We start from the raw sequence: 15,095 nt of genomic DNA, 5'->3' as shown, positions 1-15,095 counted from the left end.
CCTTTCTTCTTTTTCTCTTGCTCCCTAACTGGATACTCACCCCATCTCAGCTGTAAATCTCTTTGATCGGTTAATATTAGATTTGGCTGCGTATAACAGAATTCCCCAAGCAACGGTGGCTTCAACTCTCAAGGTTTTCTCCTCTCGTGTAAGGGCAGAGCAGAGGAAGCAGCTCAGGGCTGCTGTGGGCTGGTGTGGCCCTGGGAAGTCACCATGACCCTGCTCCGGTCTTTCTGCTCTGCCATCCTGAGCCTGCTGTCTGGAAGGCCCTTGCCAGCCTCCCCTGCTCGACCCTGACAGCTCTGCCCTGCCTCCTCCAGGGCCGTTCCAGCCCTCTGTGCCCGCCCCTGCCAGCTCCCCTGGGGGCTCCCCAGTTCCCTCTATCCTCTGCAAATCCTGCAGTGCTGGGGGCTCTCCCACCCCCCTGCTCCTAACACAGTGCCTCCCGTGCGGCTGAGCACTTGCTGCCGAGGGACCGGGCCCTCCCTGCTAACTGAGCTGGTACAGCGCTCTGTTCCCACCAGGTCCTCTGTATAAATGCATTGTACAATGAATCAAAGGACACTTTTTGAACAATAGGTGGAGGCATCAGGAAGGGTTGGAAATGATGCTGAAGGACCCTGAACACAGAAGATGCCCTTGTGGCTGGAGAGTGTTAGTTATCCCCAGTCTGTCTGAGACTAGTGAAGGTGTCGAGTGTGTATATGTTTAATTAATGAAGGATGCTTGGTTAGCTGAGCTTAGGTAAGTGACAGTTTGACCACATTATTTACAGACACAAGCAATAACATAAGAGATGCTATAATAATGCATATTCTTGGCAGCTTATGACTAGCGACAGTGAATGTCAGTTGATGAGTGTTTTAGTACCTGAGTCCCTGATGAAAGCTGACACATTGGCAGCTCCTTGTTTTTATTTTTAATTAAGTTCCTTGCTCTGTGCTGTGATGTCTGAACCAGAAGGAAGTTATGGGGGTATAAGAAGTGTTAGACACTCTACAGGAGACGAAGTTCAAATGGAAGTTTAATGTTTCATATTTCTTCATCCTAAAGATGCTTATTCCTTATCTATCCATCTTTCTTTTTCTTTTTACTTTTCTGGAAAGGTGGAGAAGGGCAAATCCTTAAATCCCCAGCTTGAGACCAACTTGCATGAAAGAACTCTGGGCAGACAGGCCCCGCTTGCAGTGGGAGCCCTGGGGACGCTGCCCGTCAGCCTGGGCTCTGCTCGCGGTTCTATTGGCGGCACGAGTGTAGACTGACTCTGCGAATCTTTTACCACCTTACAGAGCACCAGTGCACAATAGGTCTTTGTCCTTCAATAAGCCAGAACTAAAACACTCTACCCTCTTCACAGTGGGGTCTCCTAATTAGATATAAAAACATTTATCCATCAAGCAAAAATCGGATCCTTCCCTTTTCATGCATTTTTTTTCTCCAGCATTTCAACCCATAAGCTAACGTCTGGGAGAGGGAAGGCACTGAGAAGGCTGGAATGCTCGGCCATGCTCAGCCCACGGAGGTGTGGAGAAATGCCACCTTTCTCAGATTAGCCCCGGCTCACTGGGCCCTGGGCCCTGGGGGTGGGGAACCCCAGGGAAGACTGGGGAGAGCAGTGGGAACAGGTGTGCCCGCCCAATGCCCAGCCCTAAGCCTGCCTCTGGGGCTGGGCCGGAGGGGATGGGCTGAAAATGGAGAGTACTTGAAATTAACACAGCTTTATGAGCCAGTCAATGGGCCTGCGCTGTGGGGAGACTGAGCTGGGAGTGGCTCTGGTTTTTCCTCTTCTTTAACCACAATGGTTCCTCCAGCAGAACTCCCTTCAATGGCAAGATAGGGATCTGTTTCCTGGCTGTGAAAATTCAATTAGATTCTTAAGTGACAAAGCGGAGAACATGAGAGAAGCGTAACATCGTGGTGGCTCTTTCTAAGCTACTTGACTGTGGGGGCCTCCCAGGCATTGATTGGTAGGAATCTGGAGCCCTCAGGTACCCTGCGGGGTGGACTGGGAATAGAGGTCCTCAGCTTTCAGAGACATCCATAGACTAACACATTCACTGGTTTTGTTTAAAAAGCAAGAAGATGTCTATACCTGTTTACAAGAGTAATTTCCTTGTTTTTTCTGTGTTGTCCCTGTCACACATTAGAACCTGAGAAATGCTATCTTGGGTCGGCTGTGCATTCGTCTTGACTGGCGGCTCACTGGACAGACAGGTCACTTTCCATCCTCCACAGTGTAGATGCAAAGGCCAGCTCTGAAGTTCAAGAACGCTGAGGACTGAGGAACAGTATTTAAGAGGACTTTGGTGCTTGGACACAAGTTTTCCCAGAGTAGACACAGTCGGGTTTGGAGACACAAAGCAAAGAAACCTTTGAAATGCTCTACTTTTCCTTTGTTAGTTGCAAAATAACCAGCTCTTTGGGCTCTCACCACTCACGGGCATCTGGGAGCAGCATATGGGATTGCTCACGGCAGCAATGGGGTGAGGGAGGTCCTCGACTCTTCTGCTCAGCCCTCCTGTCTCCCATTAGCTGCCCAGCCTGCTGCCTGTGGGCCCGCACCACCACCTTACCTCTGACCCTCAGCTCCTCCCCGATGGGCTGGATCTCAGCCTCTACAACTTTGCCAAGATCCTCCTACAATACTCTTGCAAGGGGTCACATGCCCTCCTGACCTTAATGCCCCTTTCTGGCCTAGCTACACTGGACCTGCCCTTATTCCTCACCCAGATGACATCCCTCTCTCTTGTCCACCGGGAAAACACCTCCTCATGTTTCAAGGCTCAGTTCACATCCAGCTTCCTCTGAGACTCCCGGCAGATGTAGGTGTTCCTTCTGCTCGCGCCCACACACTGCACCATCCCAGTGGGTCCCAGGCCGTACCTGTTCGTGTTCGGTCTCCCCTGTAGACTGCGGGGTGCGGGTGATAAGGGTCAGGGCCTTTGACTCATGCGTCGCTGTATCCCCAGCAGCTAGGTCAACGTGGTTATGGAATGAATGGGAAGGAATCCTGTGCCAGGAATAGTTTGTGCTTAGCAATTTGAGGTGGGACACTAACCAAATGCTGTATTTAGCGCCTCTATTGTTCTAGAAAATATACCAACTTGGACAAGCCATCCCTATGGGGCCTGCTATCGAAATATTTTCCGAGCATTGAAAACATGTTAAATGCCACTCTCACACCGCCTCTGGGACCCCGGCCCCCAGCCCTTGCCCAGCGACATGGAAGAGGGCTCCCCCAGGTCCTCTCAAGCTGGCTGCTTCCCAGCATCTTGGTCTTACTGAGAGTGGGGCCAGGAACACAGTGATTTGTAGGGTTCTTGCTAACAAATGATAGATGTCAGAGGTTTGGGAGCTAAGGGAGTCAGCTCAAAAGGAATGACTAGATGAGAAGCCCTACGAGATGTCTGGTGTTAAAGCCTGGTTTAGGAATAGCCTGGGAGCACGTGAAGGGCTAATGTGCCCATGTCAGCATGCTACGCCTCGGGGCAGGCAGGAGTGGAGCATGCACGTGGCTGCTTGCCGTGCGGACGGAGTGGAACTCAGGCGTCTGCGTCTGAACCCCAGGCCCACTGACCAAGTCATGCTCGGGCGCCTCAGCTCCTTCAGGAGATGAAGTAAGTTCAGTTTGGAGGCCTTCCCTTAGCAGGCACGCTGGTGGCTGCTGGGCAGCCTCAGGGGAACAGCATGAACGGCTCAGCCCTACAGCTCACAAGTTGTAGAGATGACAGGCCTCCTTGCCGAGGTCACGGCAAGACTTAAGGATGTGGAGGGGTGCCAGGGCCCTTGAAAGGTGGGCACCATCCGGCTGCCCTGCTGAGAAATGTGGGGCTGTTTTATCAGAATAACCCTCCCCCATCCACTCTCTCATCAAGGACTTGCCTCCGTGACCTCGAAGGCATGAGGTGGCCTTGGGGCAACCCGTGGGGGCTCTGTGCTGGCGTCTGTGCTTTTACAAAGGTCAGCATGGCCCCTTGCCCCTTGGGTCCCACTTTGGCCAGGTCCTGCTTCACACTTGGCTCCAGGCTTGTCCCTCTCCTGTGCCTTGGGTTGCCCGGTAGGCAAGACATCTCTGATTTGGCATGCAGCCCCTTCTATGCAGACAGGGAGCTGCTCTGGAGAGGTGTGACGCGTGACGGTGACATTTGACAGCAGTGCAGAGGTGAGCACCGGGTCCCTGAGCCCAGCTCTGCCAAAGGCCTTCTCCAGCCCCCGCCCCGAGCGCCACTGCTGTGAAGGACTTCTCACCCCCACACTCTGCAGGGGCTATGTGTCCGAGACCTGTGCCTGAGTTCTCAATTCTGCCAGCAAATGAACCCTAAGGCTCATTTGTATGGTTTGCTTTGTCACTTTTGGACATTTTCATCATCCTCAAATTGAAACTTCGCTATGGGTTATGCAAAAAAATATGTTGTGAGAGCAAGGACTCTGAGCTCTGCAGAGGAAGCCTTCTCCATATTCTGTGTGCCTGTATCCATAACGTCGCCATGTCTTCTTCTTGCCTTCCCCATTGGGCCCGAGTTCCTCGATGATGGTAAGGAGCCAGCCTTCCGTGTGGGGGCGGCCTGGTCCTGCAGCCCGTGTGGAGGGCGTTGGCTGCAGCATTGATGTGCGTTATTGTATTCAAAACTGACAGGCACAGTCACATCCCTGGCTCAGATTGAAGGCTGAGGTCACCAGTACAAGGAGAACTGAGCCCAGTGCTAAATGAGGCTTTGAAGCAACAGGAACAGGTCCTTACCCTCAGGAGGGGATGGGGGCCCCCCACAAAGCACAAGGTGATCTGGAGGAACTCAATTTACACCCTTGGCTCTGCGGGCTCGGGGATCAGCAGAGGGCGGGATAATCCCAGCTTCTCGAGCAGATGGTTTCTGACTACCGCTTGACCCAGTTCCCTCCCAGCAGATGACCGGCAGTGGGGCTGACAGGGAAGCAAAATGTGGACCCTCCCCTCAACTCCTCTTCCCTCCTCCTAGCAGCAAGGGCACAGTGGCTTTTGCTTCTCCCCAGTGCCAAGTCAATAGGCAGGATGCTGTAGCTTCCCACAGACATTCAGAGCTCCCTCCCTTCCCCGAGCCCTATCCAGCCCGGGGGAACTCACGGCAGGAAGGGTTGTATGTGGGCAAGCAAGGAAGCTACTATGAGGGCTGGTGTGGGGGCAGTGGGGAGCATTAAACCCTTCACTGGCTCACGACTTCTCTCATTCATTCATTCATTCAATCAATCAATCAACCAAGCACTTATTCATTAAGCTCCCCAGATCATCTGCCAGGTGTGGCATCAGACAGGGCCCAGAAAGCCTGGTCCTTGCCCTCCCAGAGCCTGAGGCCCCCGCAGGAGACAGACACCTGAAGAGATAACAGCCAGGCACTGGGCTGAGGGGCCTAATCTGGCAAATAACTATTCAGGGCACAAGAAGGCCATGATGGCCTCCACCAAGGAGCAGACATTGGGCTGGGTCTCGAAGACTGAGAATGAGTTTGCCAAGTGGTTGGTGGCTGTAGTGACGGAAAGAGCCAGAAGACCAGAGCATGTGTGCTTGGTGGAACATGCAAGCAAAACCAGAGAGGTGGGTCCAGCCTGGCCCAGGGCCACCACACAGAAGGTGCTGGCCCAGTCCGTCCAGGAGGCAGCAGCACCTCCTTCCTGCCCAGGGATCACAGGCTCAGGGACAGGGCGAGGGGTGGAAACCGGAGGGCACAGAGCAGTGTGTCTGGGGGCTGGGAGAGAATTGAGCTCTGGAGAAAGCCCTAAGGAGGCTGAAGGGCTGCCAAATCCAGGACCCTCCTGGGCCCCTGCTTCTGACTTCAGGTCGGTAAACCCAGACCAGCTCCATTTTTGCCCCGCGGGAGCAACTCGGGCGCCTTCTGGTTGGTTCCTCGGATTGGGAGGGAGGGGGCGCTCGACCTCCAGACTTGCGGGCCTCGGCGGGGCTGCGGTCCGCGCTGAGCTCCACAGTGGCGCCGGCTGGCCCGAGAAGCTCGCTGTTGGGGGCGGGGTTGGGGGGAGGCCACGCTCCACCTGGGTCGTCCTGGGTTCCCCAATATCCTAGGAAAGCCAGAATGACCTCTCACTCCGCTTCCGCCTCGCAGTCCCGCCTGTTGCGGGGCGCGGCCGAGGTGGGTGGGGGTCTGGACCAGCGAGAGGAGAGGGTAGGGCCGTGTTCCTGGCCAGGGGCGCTGCACCCTGTAGGCATTGCCGTGCTGCTCCACACCCAGCTGGGGGCGAGAGGAGGCACAGAAGAAACGGATTGCACTCGGGGTTCTGGACGGGGCTGGGAGTTCGGTTTCCATGGACAGCGCCTCTTCTCTGGCAGCCCAAGAACAGCGGCCTTGGAATCAGATGACTGGGTTCCATGAGGAGTTTTTAGCCAGGTTGCCTTGTTTGGGGCTCCCAACCAAGGTGCTATTGTCCCCCCCTCTCCAGATGAGGAGGTAGAGACCAGAAAGAGTGAAGACTCTACCCAAGGTCACTGCTACAAAGCTGGCAGTGGATGAGCCTCGACTGGCACCCGGGTTTTTCTGAGGCCAAGGTTTGCCAACTGGGGGGGGGGGGGGGGGGAGGGGCTGCTGGACACCTCGCCAGCCCGGCAAGTCCTGGGGCTCAGAGGCCTCCCTGCCGCGAGGCTGGTTCCCCGCACCATCGAGGAGTTCCTCTGGGCTCAGAACCTGCGGAGGCAGCGCCTGGCCAGGCCTCCAGCGGCCGCCGCCTCCGGCGCCCCTCCAGCCCGCGGGGCCCACGCCTCGCCCAGCGCGCCCGGGGCGCCCGGCTAGGGCACTGCAGCCCGGGAGCAACATCCACGGGCGGAGCCAGCCCGCGGCGCCCGAGGCTGTATCGCCGCCCCCGCCTCGCCAGGCCTGCGAGGGAGCACCCCGAGAGGGCCGGGGGCGGCCACGGCGGCGGTGAGAGTTGCCACTGCTGGTCGGGGAGGGCGGCGGCAGGGATGAGGGCAGGGCCTGTGAGGCTGCGGGGAGGGGTCAAGCGCCAGGATCCGGGGCCGGGAGCCGGTCAGTGCCGCCCAGCGCCCAGCTGGGCGAGGGTCCGGAGCGCCCACGTGGTGGGAAAGTTTCGAGACAGCAAAAGTGGCCCGGCATTGCGGGGGTGGGGGGGAGGGGACAGGGCCAGCCCGCCCCTTCTCGCAGAGGCAGAGAGGAAAAAAGCCGAGCGAAGCGGGGGTGGGCGGGGGGAGCAGGCAGCACCGACCTGAACAGATTCCGCCCCCCCCCCCGCGGCCCCCCCGCCCCGGGAAGCCGGAGCGGGGAGGCACGGACAGTCTCCTCCCGCATGGCCAGGACAAGACTCGCTCACCCCTCCTTTTTTTTTCTCCTGCCAACGTCTATCTCAACGCGCGCGCACATACGGAGATTGTGCGGCTTTTTTTCCCCCTTGGGAGAAAAAACGAGGAGAGTAAAGGAAGAGGGCAAACAGAAGAACTCCTCCTCGGCGGGCTCTGCACTCTGTGTCGCGGCCGGGCGCGGGGACGCAGCCTCCACCCGCCCGCTCTCTCCCGGTCCTGCGGCTTGTGCCAGCGGGGGAGCGAGCTAGGGCACCGCACCCGGGGACGCTGCGAGACTTTTCGGCGCTCCAGCCGACATCGCCGCCGCCGCGGCAGGCGAAGAGACAGGGGCGAGAAGGGCCCTGCCTCCGCCTCGCCTTCCTCGCCCGGCGCCCCGCGCCCCGCCGGCCCCCGCAGGCAGGCAGGCAGGCGGAGGGAGGGAGGCAGCAAGGAGGCGGGCGGAGCAGAGGCCCCGGCGAAGCGCGCAGCGGCCGGCCCGCCCGCCGGTGGATGCGGCGGCGCCCCGGGAGCCTGGAGACAACTTTGCCGTGTGACGCGCAGGGAGGACTGCAGGGCCCGCGACCGGGGACTCCGCGCCGCCTCTGAGCCGGCCCGCGTCCCCCAGCGCTCCCAGCACTGCGCTCGCTCGCCGGCCCGCGGCGAGGACGACCCGCCCGTCGCCGGCCCTTCCTCGGCGCAAGGCGGCGAGGGCGAGGCGCTCAGGTGCCAGCGCGGGGCCCCGCCGCAGCGCCCGCCGCAGCGCCGCGCCAAGCCGCGCTCGGCTTCGCTCCGGGAGCTCCGGAGCCTTCGCTTCCGTCTCGGCCAAGTTGCGTCGACCGGTCCTTTCGCCACCTTCCCCGCCCGGCGGCCAAGCCGCTGCTGCCGCTGCTTTCACTTCGCCCGGGCGGGGGCTGCGGGGCCCCGACGCGGAGAGGATGGGGAGAAGGCTGCAGATGCCGAGGCGCCCCGAGACGCCCGTGCGGCAGTGACCCGCCGACCCCCGCCTCGCCCCACGCACCTCTGCGGCCTCCGCGGCCCTCGGCGCCCCTTCCCCGCCGCGCGGGAACCCCCGCGACCCAGCCGGCCCCCTCCCCCTGCGAGCCCGCGGCGGCCCTCTCGGCGGGCGGGCGGAGGCCCGGGCGGGCGCGGGCGGGGGCGGGGCGGGGCTGCGCGCCGGGAGCCCGGAGCCCGGCCCTGCGCTCGGCTCGGCTCGCCTCACGGCGGGCACCCTCGTCGCCAGCGGCGCACCATGGACGGGCTGCCCGGTCGGGCGCTGGGGGCCGCCTGCCTTCTGCTGCTGGCGGCCGGGTGGCTGGGGCCCGAGGCCTGGGGCTCGCCCACACCGCCGCCGTCGCCCGCCGCCCCGCCGCCTCCCCCGCCACCCGGAGCCCCCGGCGGCTCGCAGGACACCTGCACGTCGTGCGGCGGCTTCCGGCGGCCGGAGGAGCTGGGCCGGGTGGACCGTGACTTCCTGGAGGCGGTGAAGCGGCACATCTTGAGCCGCCTGCAGATGCGGGGCCGGCCCAACATCACGCACGCCGTGCCCAAGGCCGCCATGGTCACTGCCCTGCGCAAGCTGCACGCAGGCAAGGTGCGCGAGGACGGCCGCGTGGAGATCCCGCACCTCGACGGCCACGCCAGCCCGGGCGCCGACGGCCAGGAGCGCGTCTCGGAAATCATCAGCTTCGCCGAGACAGGTGGGTCGGTCCCCCGGGCGGCCAGCCGTGGCCCTCACTCCCTCCCCCACCCCCTTCTCCTCGCCTGCTCCGGCCGCCGCAGGCAGCGCGCCCTGGGAGCAACCTGGACTCCCGGCCCGGCTTCTTGCCCCCGGCCCTGTGCGCTTCGTCTCGGTTGCCGTCGTCTTCTCTTAGACAGCAGACCCCTCCCTCCTTCCTCCTACCCCCGCCGCTGTGCGCCTTGCCTTCCACCCCTGCCCTCCAGAATTCGGCCCCAGCGCCTCTGAGCGCGCGTCCCCCTCCCGGCAGATGCGTGCGGCCCTGGCTCTGCGGGCACTTGCTTGATGATTGCTTAATGTTTTTGTTTCCCACGACCAGAGTGTAGGTTTAGCAGTGTGGATGGGGATGTGTGTGCTTGTTGACATCCGTGGGCCGGAGGAGTATGTGTGTGTGTGTGTGTGTGTGTGTGTGTGCGCGCGCGCGCGCGCCTGCATGAGAGGCCCCGGGGCCGCTTCCATCGCGGGGCGGCGTGGGCTTGCCAGGATTGCTGAAGCCTCACTGGGGAGAGCTAGGCAACCTCTCTTCCGATTGTGTGGGCACCGGAATCGGGCGGAAGGCGGGCTTCTCAACAGGTCCCATCATTTACGCAGAGAAAGACGCGGCTCGGGGGCAGCCCCGTGCCTCTGGGCTCGCTTGGCAGCGGCAGCAGCCCCTCGCCTGAGAGCCGCAGAGTTCGTAGTTAACAAAGGATAGGAGTCCTTTCTGGAATTTTCCCCCGCTTTGGATAGCAAATTTCTACCGCTGGCTAAATATAAAAATCGAGAGGAAAGATTTTTCGGAACTTTAAAAGAAGGCGAAAAATGTGCCTGGGCTGAAATGCTGCAAGTGCTTTCGACTCCGCTGTCCTTTTCAGGACTTGAATGAGCCAGGCTGGCTTTTGTGCCTGGAGCTCAGCCCCATTTGTGCCGAGGGGACTGCAGAGAAGGTCGCAGAGGGGGAAGCCCTGGTGCAGGCAGGGCGGGGGTGGGCAGGGAGCCTGGAGGGGGAATGGTTGTGTCCCCAGGCTGTAAATGCCCCCCACCCTCGCAGGCAGCGGGCAGACTGTGCTGGTGCCGCCTGGGGTTGAAAAGGGATGAAAAGTTTTGCATGGCCGGGTGTGGAGAAAAGCAGAGACAATCAGGGGCTGGTTTGTGCTGAGAAAGAAATGCATTGCCGTTTTAGCTGTCCGACAGAGTCAGGGAGAGCTCGACATGCAATTAGAGAGCTTGGATTAAAAGGTGCATTGGGGCCCAGAGTAGAAATGTGATTCTGGAAGGTCGAGGAGGCCTTTTGGTCCTGGTGGCACAAAATGACAGCGGGGGCTGTTATATTTCTGGTCCATTTCACGGAGCCAGCTCTTTGACTTATAAATAACAGATTCAGGTCACAGGCAGCTCGTCCAAGACCAGCTTTTAAGGTTGCACTTTCCCCCATTTCAAAGTCAGATGTCAGTGTTGTTAGAGGAGCCAGGCGAGGCCTGAGGAGGGGGCTGGAGGGGCAGAGGTAGAAGGTTTGATAAAACCAGCCGTGGCCACACGGTTGCCTTGTTTGTTCTTCCTGCAAAAAAAAAAAGAAAGAAAAAAGTAGAGATTGTCAGAGAGAAGAGTCACTGAAACGTAGGATGAGAGGGGAGTCGCTTCTGGGTTGGCATGGCCTTTCTTGTTGAGCTGAATTATTGAGAAAACTAACGAGCCAGTTCCCCTTTTCCTTGGAGATTTTGAACATGCCATGAACAGGGAGCCAGGGTCTCGGCAAAGGAGTGGACCTCAAGTTTCAATGCTGTGTGTCCTGTCCTTTGGAACTACTCAGAAAGGAGGGCTGCTCTTTGCAGCCTGCAGAGCACACGCTCGTGTGTCAGAAATCTGAGCGGAGCTCGTTGTTTGCAGTGGAGGTTCCACTGGGGGTTGGATCAGATCATGCTTAGGTAAACACTGGAAAGAGGCGGTAGTTGGCTCAGCTCGATTTTGCAATGCCCTGAGTTAACCAAAAAAAAAAAAAAAAACCCTCTTTTGAAACATCCCACCTCAAAATCTTCGGTGCGATCCCGGTTTTGTTTTTCAGATTTCACAGATACCCATAACAACTTGTTAAGATCTTGGCTTCCTGACAACTTCCTCTGTTGAGCTCTGAGGCTTGACAGTCTGTCTCCAGGGAGCCCTGGCCTGGGAGAGGTGAGGCAGGATCTTATAGGCCTGGACACTCCAGCTCCAGCCTGGGCTGTGTTTCTCAATGGGAAAAGATTTCTCTGCCTCTCCCAGGTTACAGTCCCAGGCCCCGGCCCCAGGAGCAGTGTTTCTGGTCAATAACTTCTTCCAGCTGCGTGGCGAGTTCGCATTCCAGCATCGTGCAGCAGAGAGTCTGTTCCCCCACTGCCTCGTGTTCTCCTTGAATTAACTTGGCCTGCTCTCCCGCTTCTCCGCAGATGGCCTTGCCTCCTCCCGGGTCCGCCTGTATTTCTTCATCTCCAATGAAGGCAACCAGAATCTGTTTGTGGTGCAGGCCAGTCTATGGCTTTACCTGAAGCTTCTGCCCTACGTCCTGGAGAAGGGCAGTCGGCGGAAGGTGCGGGTCAAGGTGTACTTCCAGGAGCAGGGCCACGGAGATCGGTGGAACGTGGTAGAGAAGAAGGTGGACCTCAAGCGCAGTGGCTGGCACACCTTCCCGCTCACCGAGGCCATCCAGGCCTTGTTCGAGCGGGGCGAGCGGCGACTCAACCTGGACGTGCAGTGCGACGGCTGCCAGGAGCTGGCCGTGGTGCCTGTATTCGTGGACCCCGGCGAGGAGTCGCACCGTCCCTTCGTGGTTGTGCAGGCGAGGCTGGGTGACAGTAGGCACCGCATTCGCAAGCGGGGCCTGGAGTGTGATGGCCGGACCAACCTCTGTTGCAGGCAACAGTTCTTCATCGACTTCCGCCTCATCGGCTGGAACGACTGGATCATCGCACCCATCGGCTACTACGGGAACTACTGTGAGGGCAGCTGCCCGGCCTACCTGGCCGGAGTCCCTGGCTCCGCTTCCTCCTTCCACACGGCTGTGGTCAACCAGTACCGCATGCGGGGCCTGAATCCCGGCACAGTGAACTCCTGCTGCATCCCCACCAAGCTCAGCACCATGTCCATGCTCTACTTTGATGACGAGTACAACATTGTCAAGCGGGACGTGCCCAATATGATCGTGGAGGAGTGCGGCTGTGCCTGACGACAGGGCTGCAGCGGTGGGGCGCGAGGACGGTCCCGGACGGGCTTCTTCCATCCCATGTGCGAATGGGGCGCATGGTGGGCTGAGTGTAGTCATTCCATTGGGCTGCCCAGAAGCTGCCAGGGTGAGACCTGCAATATTTTCCTACTGCTTCATGGAGTAATCAGTCAAAAGCAGAATGAGAACCCGCAACTGACATGAAATACTTTAAAATGCACACGTAGACACGCACAGCCAGACGCATCCTGCCACCCACACAGCAGCCTCCAGGATACCAGCAAATGGATGCGGTGACAAATGGCAGCTTAGCGACGAATGCCTGTCAGTTGGAGAGAATGGGGTGAGCAGCCACCATTCCCACCAGCTGGCCCGGCCACTCTGAATTGCGCCTTCCGAGCACACATAAAAGCACAAAGACAGAGACGCACAGAGAGCGAGCAAGCTCGAGAGCCACTGGGAGGAAAAGCAGAGGCAAGGGTGGGGAGCGTGCAGGCAGGCAGAGGGCTGCGTGACTCCCTCTGCTCGTGCAAGGCCTGCCATGCCTCAGCATCCCCTGGCTCAAACGTGTGGGCTCCCTCCTCGCCTGGGATCCTTCATGCTGCAGGACCCGGAGAGCCTGTCCTTTCCCACCCGTGTAGAGGGAAGGAGGCCCGGAAAGGACCTAACCTGCCAGAGACCGTGGACCAGTGGCAATGACCATTTGACTGTTGCTTGGTTCCCTGGCATGACTTATATGTGTGTTTGTTTTTGGGGTGGGGAGGGAGGGAGAGGACGAGGGTCTTAATTTGATGCTTTAACTGATCACTAGCAGTTGACAGGTCATTCATTCCAATTGTATAATTGAAATGGGACTTTTCTACTAGATATGACCTTTTAAGTTAAGATCTGAATTGTTCTAAATGGGAAGAAAAAAAAGTTGCAATCCGTGCCCTTCACTGGGGATATTCCTTCGGGACTGGTTGGAGAGGGGTGGAAATGACCCCTAGGTGTGGAGGAGGAAATGGTGGGGTGGAGGCATTCTGGAGATGCCAGGGGTGAGGTGTCCCCTCAGCATGGGGTGAAGGAGGAGAGCAAGTTAGCTGGTCTTGGAGAAATGAGAAAGTCTTGCAGCTGCTTTGCAGACGTTGCCCATGGGGGTCCCAGCTCCAGCTCTGGCCCCTGCTCGCTCGCCCGCCTGCCCGCCTGCCCGCCGGCTCCTCCTAGCACTTGCAGACATGCCTGAACGCACACGATAGAGCACTTGCCCAGCCGCGTGTGTCCAGAAGTGGCCCTTGGCAGAGCACTGAGCTCGCTCACCCCTGGGTGTCCAAGTGCCACGTGAACTATGCAATTTAAAGGGTTGACCCCACACTAGACGAAACTGGACTCGTACGACTCTTTTTATATTTTTTATACTTGAAATGAAATCCTTTGCTTCTTTTTTAAGCGAATGATTGCTTTTAATGTTTGCACTGATTTAGTTGCATGATTAGTCAGAAACTGCCGTTTGAAAAAAGAAGTTATTTTTATAGCAGCAAAAAAAAAAAATACAGTTAAATGTATTATACATAATTTTGGAACCAAAGAGGCCAACGGATCAGTTTTAATTTTTATTAGATGGCGAGGCCATCTTATGTGAGGTAGACGTTTGAACAATCCCTTGAGTGGCCTACCAGCATTTCAGGGTATAAATGGATTCTGTTTATTCAGTTTGATGTGTCTTTTCTATCCTTACACACCCAGAAGGTAGAGTAAAAGTGACTGTGATAGAATGCAGGTGTGTATCCTTAAATCCCCGTCTTTATGTTTATTTAATAAAGCTCCCCTTAGGTTCTGTTTCATAATAATTTAAAACCAAACAATTTTCCCGTAGACTTGCTGTTAAAGTATTTTACGTTTGTGTACAGTTTAAGAAAATAAAGGATTGAGTGCCACGGGCCTCCTGCCTCGCGTGGTGTGTGGGGCCGTGGCGTCCGGCGGGAGGTGGTGGCCGGGAGGAGCGCGAGGCCAGGTGTCCAGCTTTGATGCCAGTTGCCTGCACGGCTCACTCCCGGCACTCTCTGAGTCCTTGTCACCAGCACGGATGTCAGTCAGGGAGTCTAGGAAAAATGGCAGAAGATCAAAATGAAGGACAATTAGCAAATTCATGAATTACACATTTGTTTACCCTTCTAGGCCCAAGACTAATTATGTTTCACCAAGGCCGCATGTATTACCATTTGAAAGTGCCGGTGAAGCCCTGCTCGTGGAGGAAATGCAAACCCTGGGGAACGAAGGCCACCTGACCTCCGTGCCTACCTCCACTTACACTGTAGGTGACTGCAGCCCAGGAGAGGCTGGTGTTTGGGGATGGAAGGATCAACAGAAACCAGGCCGTGAGGATGCTGATTGTCCTTCCCTACGGAGATTGTAAACTGGCGGGAGGTGGTGGTGATTTTAACAGTGACAATGGTCCAGCTGTGCTGCAGGTATGGCCTGAGATGCCCACGACGTGCTGTGGTTGCACAGCCTTGGTTTCATGCCTCTGTGGGAAACGATTTTAGCTTGCTTTTCCAGAGTTTGCAATCTGAGGCTCAGAAAGAGCTTGTCTGAGGTCACACAGCCGGGACAGGCACCCTGGGCATTTGAGCCCAGGTGCCGTGGCTGGTCGACCTGTTCTACTGGGAGGACGGCAGCCTAAGTCCTTGCCTTTCTCCGAGGTCCTGCAGGGCCAGTGGGGCTGCTCCTTAGGTTTTTGGGTCACGTGGTCTTCCCAGAAAAATCACAGGACAATGGAGCATGTGGGACTTTTGGGATTATCTAGCCTCATTAAGGTAACAGGGGGGAAACTGAGGGAGACTCCGGGCACCTGGAAGGGTACATCTCAGTTCACAAAGCCAGCTGGCAGCCCGAGGCAGCCTCTGGCCTCTGTCTCTTTCCCTTCTTTG

At 58.0% G+C, this 15,095-nt stretch overlaps 1 protein-coding gene and 1 long non-coding RNA gene across 2 annotated transcripts; one reads left to right on the top strand and one right to left on the bottom strand.

Annotated features, from left to right (window-relative positions):
- Positions 1-1,004: 1,004 nt before the first annotated feature.
- On the bottom strand, positions 1,005-2,278 carry LOC139076749 (uncharacterized). Its single transcript, XR_011528656.1, has 2 exons — positions 2,093-2,278; positions 1,005-1,852 (listed from the first exon to the last, which is right to left on the bottom strand). It is a non-coding gene; the product is annotated as an uncharacterized lncRNA (long non-coding RNA).
- A 4,894-nt stretch (positions 2,279-7,172) lies between these two features.
- Positions 7,173-14,107, top strand: INHBB (inhibin subunit beta B). The gene is made up of 2 exons (XM_070581092.1): positions 7,173-8,973; positions 11,414-14,107. The coding sequence occupies exons 1-2, from the start codon at positions 8,526-8,528 to the stop codon at positions 12,187-12,189; spliced, it is 1,224 nt and encodes a 407-aa protein (XP_070437193.1). The 5' UTR covers positions 7,173-8,525; the 3' UTR covers positions 12,190-14,107.
- Positions 14,108-15,095: the final 988 nt, after the last annotated feature.

This window comes from Equus przewalskii, chromosome 17 (genome assembly GCF_037783145.1).
Source record: "Equus przewalskii isolate Varuska chromosome 17, EquPr2, whole genome shotgun sequence".
NCBI classification, from domain to species: domain Eukaryota; kingdom Metazoa; phylum Chordata; class Mammalia; order Perissodactyla; family Equidae; genus Equus; species Equus przewalskii.
Note: the sequence above shows the minus strand (reverse complement) of the source record. Positions and strands in the feature narration are given on the sequence as shown.

Coding starts and splice junctions, on each gene's coding strand:
- INHBB (XM_070581092.1), top strand. CDS start 8,526: ATGGACGGGCTGCCCGGTCGGGCGCTGGGGGCCGCCTGCCTTCTGCTG. Junction 8,974..11,413: donor CATCAGCTTCGCCGAGACAG/GTGGGTCGGTCC, acceptor GCTTCTCCGCAG/ATGGCCTTGCCTCCTCCCGG.